The 6748-nt window shown below is 40.1% G+C and overlaps 1 protein-coding gene and 3 non-coding genes across 4 annotated transcripts; all 4 read right to left on the reverse strand.

Annotated features, from left to right (window-relative positions):
- Nucleotides 1-2762: 2762 nt before the first annotated feature.
- rpl4 (ribosomal protein L4) lies at nt 2763-6288 on the reverse strand (the record flags this gene model as incomplete). Its single annotated transcript, NM_001200105.1, is given in 11 exon segments — nt 2763-2874; nt 2876-2913; nt 2998-3118; nt 3234-3317; nt 3513-3669; nt 3886-4015; nt 4136-4260; nt 4509-4647; nt 5225-5331; nt 5451-5622; nt 6245-6288. Coding segments are annotated over 11 exon segments (1158 nt in total). The 3' UTR covers nt 2763-2792.
- On the reverse strand, nt 3392-3462 carry LOC124628133 (small nucleolar RNA SNORD18). The gene has a single exon (XR_006982453.1). It is a non-coding gene; the product is annotated as a small nucleolar RNA SNORD18 (small nucleolar RNA).
- Nucleotides 5063-5160, reverse strand: LOC124628136 (small nucleolar RNA SNORD16). The gene has a single exon (XR_006982456.1). It is a non-coding gene; the product is annotated as a small nucleolar RNA SNORD16 (small nucleolar RNA).
- Nucleotides 5702-5799, reverse strand: LOC124628135 (small nucleolar RNA SNORD16). Its single transcript, XR_006982455.1, has one exon. It is a non-coding gene; the product is annotated as a small nucleolar RNA SNORD16 (small nucleolar RNA).
- Nucleotides 6289-6748: the final 460 nt, after the last annotated feature.

A 6748-nucleotide genomic window follows, 5' to 3' on the forward strand; every position in this document is an offset into this window, starting at 1 on the left:
AAAATAAATAAATAAACAAACACTAAAAGAATTATAATAATTGAGAGCTCTCTCTGAGCAGGTTTATTTTATATATATTTAGATTTTAGGCTTAAGAAAGTTCCCGAACTTTCTGCCGACAGAACACATTAGATTCAAGTTGAGAAAACTTATAGGGCACTTGTTTTTAAGTGATTGAGGTTTGTGATTTGACTTGTTCAATTCAAGCGGCCATCTATTGACTATAAGAACTCAATCATAAATCAAATAGCACTGATTTGTGATTTCCACTACTGTAACAAAGTAAAGAAATCTTAAAATTCCTGGAGATCACTGAACCCTACTCTGAGAACCACTGGTATTATAGAAGAATTTCTTTGACCAGACTATGATTTAAACATGATTATTATGTAATCCATCAGGTCCAATCAAAAGTTAAAATAGTCAGAGTGATAAATGTTTTAATCCATCAAAGGCCTAATAATGACTTTGAAATGTATTTCAATCATGAAGAGAGTGTGACTTAATGTTAAACCAGCATTTAAACATTATTATGTTGCAATAGTACATGGAATATTTTATTAACCAGAAAATAATTAAGTGAATATTCATGTAGGGGAAACTACGACAAACTGATGTAACTCCAGCTTGTGGGAAATCACTGAGCACCCATTTCTCACTCGCAGTTTGTATCTTTTTCTTCCTAGCTCGCTAATTTGTTATCTGTCATTTCATAGCATGTATCCACTATTATTGTCAAGCTTTATAAGTGGTCTATTGTTCAAACTGCAACTGTCGTATGCAAAGGCCTGTGTACGCAGATGTGCAAGTACTGATAAGGCCACCTGTGTTAGAGAATGTTCAAGGATATGTGTGCGTTAGTTTGCAAAAAGTCTTGCTTTATACTATTATCAAATAAAAGATGGATGAGCTGTAGAGAGTGTTTTGAATGTGTATAAAATAGTGTATCAAGATAGAGTCTGGCAGTCGCTTTGCAAACCGACTCGGCTCTTGTTACTATGGTAATAAAAGTCTATATCTTTTTGCCATCAGAAACCTCGAGACATTTATATTTTTGCTGAAGAAGATATCAGACAGTATACATGCACTAAGGACTTTATTAGGAACACCTTTATACCTACTCATTCATGCATTCATCCAATCATGTGGCCACAGTGCAGTGCATAAAGTCATTCAGATCGGGCCAGCAACTTTGGGTAATGTTCAAATCAACCATTAGAAAGGGAGAAAATGTGATCTCTGATTTGGACTGTGACATGGTTGTTGGTGCCAGATGGGTTAGTTTGAGTATTTCTATAACTACTGATCTAGAATTTTAGAGTCTTTAGACAGGCTTTAGAATTTACTCAGAATGTTGAAATACAGAAAAAACATCCAGTGAGTGTCAGTTCTGTGGACAAAAATGCTTTGTTGATGAGAGAAGTCAATGGAGAATGGCTAGACTGGTTCTGATAGAAAGGCTACAGTAACTCGGGTATCCACTCTGTACAGTTGTGGTGAGCAGAAAAGTATCTCAGAGTGCACAACACATTGAACCTTGAGGCAGATGGGCTACAAGAGCAGGCACACAGGCTCACCAAAACTGGACAGTCTGAAGACTGGGAAAATGTAGCCTGGTCTGATGATTTTTGATATCTGCTGAGGCACACAGGTGGTAAGGGTCAGAATTTGGCACAAACAGAATGAATCTATGGACCAAATATGCCTTGTGTCAACAGTCTAGGCTGGTGGAGGTGATGTAATGGTGTGGGGAACATTTTCTTGGCATACTTTGGGCTAATACCAATCATCAATTGCATGCCAGTCTTATTAGAGTATTGTTGCTGACCATGTGCACCCCTTCCTAGTCATAATTTACACATCTTCTAATGGCTACTTCCAGCATGATAATGCAAAAGTCCTCTCAAACTGGTTTCATGAAAACAACCATGAATTCAAAGTTCTTCAGTGGTCTTCCCAGTCACTGGATCTGAATCCAGAGAAACACCTTTGGGATGTGGTGAACAAGAGATCCACAGCATGAAAGGGCACCTGAGAAATCTGCAGGAATTGTGTGTTGCAGTCATGTCAACATGATGGACCAGAATCTCAGAAATGTTTAACATCTTCTGGAATCCATGCCACAAAGAATTGAAGCTGTTTTAAAGCAAAGGGAGGCCTTAGCCAGTACTAGTATAGTAAATAAAGTGCTCCATCAGTGTATATTGCACACAAATTAACAAGGTCATACATTTATCATCAAGTATGTATTGTTTTGGTAAACTTGCTGGAGTATAAATGCATACAGAGGCATGACTGAATCATATCTACACAGGCTCCATCCCACAAACTAGCATTCAATCGAGCTTTATCAGATGAATCTGAACAATAACGAAAAACGATCATCACACATCAGCCAAGCCTGCTAATCAATTTATTTAGACTTTAGCTGATGAACCTACTTTCGATAACTTGAAATATTTTAGTATTTGATACAAAGCATGTAAACAGCATAACTATATAACTAGGAACCCCTTGAAAAGCTACATGGAAACAGATTTCTTCTAGGTGTGGGTGGTGTAGCAACAACAACACTAAAAGACACATTTAGATTTACCAAGATTACTCAACATTTTCAAAAACAAAAGGGCAAAGGAAACATTCAGGACAATTTTTACATAGTTATACTGGTGAGTGGCAATAAAACCTCGAGTGAGACAATTTATCAATTTCCCCCATCTCACCCAGACCTAGTAGAATGACAACACACAAATGACAAATTTAACTTTTCAGGACATTGTTTATTGTTGGAACTATCTGCAGAGTTTCAGTATACACACAACTTTACTCTGTTGCAGGAGCAGTTGCTGAAGTCTTGACCTTCTTAACCTTCCTAACCCTCTTTACCTTGGGCTTCAGCATTTTAGCCTTAATCTGCAAAGTGGAAAGAATCGTTAGCTTAGCTTCAGCTGAAAATGCAAATTGTTCAATCAAGTACATTAATTTCAGACTACACACCTCAGGCTTGTGCTTCAGGATGGCATGACGGCGTGCTGTCTTGGCGTAAGGATTGAGCTTCATCATTATTCTGAGATTCTTCAGTGGGTTCTTCTTGAGAACTCTGCGCTGAATAGTTTTGCTACAAATGACATAATTGGACTTGTTAGATACCCAAAACTGAAAACAGAAGCAAATGACTTGATCTCAATACATATGAGCAGTGTAAACTGTGTGCGAGAGACTACAGGTCATACTTGGGGGCACGAAGTGCTTTCTGGATTTCCTCACTCTGCAGGATTCTTCCCAAATCTGTGTTGGTCATTTTGTGCATGGGCAAGCTTTAAAAAATAAAACTGATTTAAAACAAAGGCAGCATGTGTATAAAAAAAAAAAAAGTTGCTTTGTATTAAACAGACTCAGAACTTCAGAACAAAATCATGGCATTCATAAACACGGACCAGAAGTAGAAGCTCATCATTGCAGTTTAGGAAGTCACAAGTGTGAATTCTAAAGAATAGTGAAAAGAAACTTACTTGTAGTCCACCTTGAGGGAGGAAGGTTTACGCCAGGTGCCATAGAGGTCATCGAGCTTGCGGAAGGCGGCTTCAGTCCAGATGCAGAAACGACCAATGTGACCACCAGGGGCAAGTTTCAGGAGGTTCAGTTTAGTCACTCGCTGCATTGTAACACCTGAGGGCAAAACATGTACACAGTTATTGATCATGCGTTAAATAAAACCGTTTTAGCAGCAGAAAGTCGCCCAATCCAGTCAACTCAGCACTCCCAAAACAAAAACCCACCAAGAACTAGTATCTATCTCAGGATTCATAAACATGGACCTGAAGTGGAACTAATCATAGCCAGAAATGAATAACGGTCACTGAGTGAGAAGTGACCGAAACTCACCTGGGATGTTTCTGAAAGCTTTCGTGACACCGTTGTCTTCATTATAGATGATGCACGGCCCTTTGCGCTGGATACGTCTGCGGTTTCTCATTTTACCCTTGCCAGCACGCATGCGCTGAGAAGCGTAAACCTGTTGGGTAGAGGCAGGAATGATTAAACTGGCTGCTAATTTACACCAGGTCAAAAGGACTGTAGGTAAATAGGGAAGGGGAGGAGGAGAGGAAGAAAAAATAATAATTAAAAAAAAAACCTTCTTGATGTCATTCCAAGCCTTGAGCTTCTTCAGCAGAAGCACAGCCTCCTTGGTCTTCTTGTATCCCTCAACTTTGTCATCAACAACCAGTGGCACCTCAGGAATCTCCTCAATGCGGTGACCTAAACAATAAGAAATTTACATCCTGATTACAGTTACTATTAATGTTCTCAGTCTTCGAAAGGGAGGTGCCAATATTTGGCAGTGCCCTTCTGCAAACTGAGGCTCATTTGGCACTGTAACGATAGCAGTATGGACATAAAGCAGACATCCTCCGCAGTAAAAACAGTGCTCTCAAATAAATAAATATAGAATGTGGGGTCCATTAATCAGTACACCCTACAAGACAATGCTTCTTTACACCACTCACCTTTGGCCATGACAAGAGCAGGAAGGGCAGAACCAGCTAGGGCAGAGCAGATAGCATAGCGCTTCTGGGTGACGTTGATCCTGCGGTGCCAACGGCGCCAGGTCTTTGTGGGGGCAAACATACGTCCACCACGACACATCTGCGCTATCGTCAAGGTGAACACAGCATGAGAAAAATAGCGCTAATGCCTCTGGTATACTTTGTTGTTTCAAGTGTACGTTAGCGTATGCACACAGTCGTACACATGGCCTTTGAACGTATACTCCATTTGACATGTACACATGCGCATGACGACAAGAATTATACAAATGCAGGTTTCTAACTTGCACTCGTTTTAGTCTCTTCAACTACCTTGAGAATCAACAGCCCTGGATCACTGTTGCCACCTTGTGGAACAACTAAACAGTGCAAGAAAATTAAATGCGCATGTGCGACCTGCATGTACTTTGCTGACTAGAAATTTGCATCACACGTAGTGTACACTATTCAAAGTGTACGTGTAAAAAGTGACGCATACTTTCTGCATAAGCAGTTTGGCAGCGTCTTTGTGGAGTAGCTCAGATTTGATTTTCGTCACCCTTCAGCGCAAGCATGTGACAGCAGGCAACTGTCGCTACACGCAGAGTAGGACGCAAATTACACCATCACAGCAAGCATGTACTTAACACACGCACGCGTCCCAAGAGTTAGGCTTGTGCCATAGCATGCAAGGATACGTTTCCAAAGGCTCCCTGACCGGAGCGGTGGGTACCACCACCACGCACTCTGGGGATACGAGCCACAGCTCTGCCTGTGCCCCAGGACTCAGCACTGGTCTGATGACCTGAAAATGAAAACTAAGTGTTAAAAACTAACACTACTGATAGATTACAATAAAAGGAGTTTCATCAGGACTAGAAACAAAAGTAAAAAAATTAATAAATAAACAAAAAAACAACTCACCAGCCTGTTCACTGACAGCATAGGGCTGGCGCTTGTTCTTGCGCATGTTGGTGTGCACGAAGTTCACCACATCAGGGCGGATGGGAGCAGTGAACACAGCTGGCAACACCACATTCTTGCCTGAAGTCTCCCCCTTGTCGGAGTAGACCGAGATCAACGGTCGGGCACAAGCCTGTGTCAATAAAACACAATACATAGAAATTATATCCAGAGTTCATGTGACAACCAATAACCAACGATCAAGTTCCTCTCGCTCAGTCTGAGATGTCGTCAATCGTCTGCGCCAGCATTAGACAGCAGGCAACTGTCGCTGATCACAGAGTCAGACGCAAATTACACCATCATAGCAAGAATAAACTCCATATCCATTAGGTCTCTCGAGTGTGTTAAGCTTTATCCAATATTGCTAGCTAGTTTAATAACATTAGCTAGTGTAGCCAAGTATACGACTTAAAATCTTGCTAAACTGAGCCAACAATCTCACATAACCAGCGGCATACTGAAACATACAGCACCCAGAAAGAATACAATTGATTGAATACAGTTGGATTGTACTTGCAAATAAACGCTCCGCATGTTAGCTGGGCCGCTAGCTAGCCATCAGCCACTCATCACACGTGTATCCTGGCCGAATCGTGTACAAAATGGCCGACCAGTCCTTTTAGTCCCGGCTTCTCATAAACCAACTTGGATGTCTCGCAAAACGCGCGTTTCACATCACGCGAAATGTTCGTTATAAAACAACATTGTTACCCAACGCTTACAGAAACACAAGAACAGACAAGTATTCTTACCATATTTTAAAGAATTCACGGCTCGCCAGGAACCACGCTCCTAACTCAATGGCGGCCACGGAAGAAAAGGAAGACTGGAGAACTCCCTCATAACCATATACATCCGACATGCATCACTTCCGCCTACCGACTGACATATTGTTGTTTTTCTATTTGGTTTGTTCTAATATACACAATATACAATTGCCTTAAACGGATAAAAATTATATTCTATAATTACTACAAATGTGCACTTTGTCTTAAAAATCAGGAAAATGCACAATAATATTACGGACTATATACTGTTCTAAAGGACTGGCGGATGAAAGCCATTCCGCGGAGCTACTTTTCATAGTTTCCTTGTTTTCTTTTCAGTAAAAAAAAAAAAAAAAATATATATATATATATATATATATATATATATATATATAATTCAAATAAAGTACATGTTTATATTACAGTATTATGAATTAAAAATACAATACTTTGATGAAAAATGTAATTATTTGTGTAGGCGTGTATCAA

Source organism: Ictalurus punctatus, chromosome 4 (assembly GCF_001660625.3).
Source record: "Ictalurus punctatus breed USDA103 chromosome 4, Coco_2.0, whole genome shotgun sequence".
NCBI classification, from domain to species: Eukaryota; Metazoa; Chordata; class Actinopteri; order Siluriformes; family Ictaluridae; genus Ictalurus; species Ictalurus punctatus.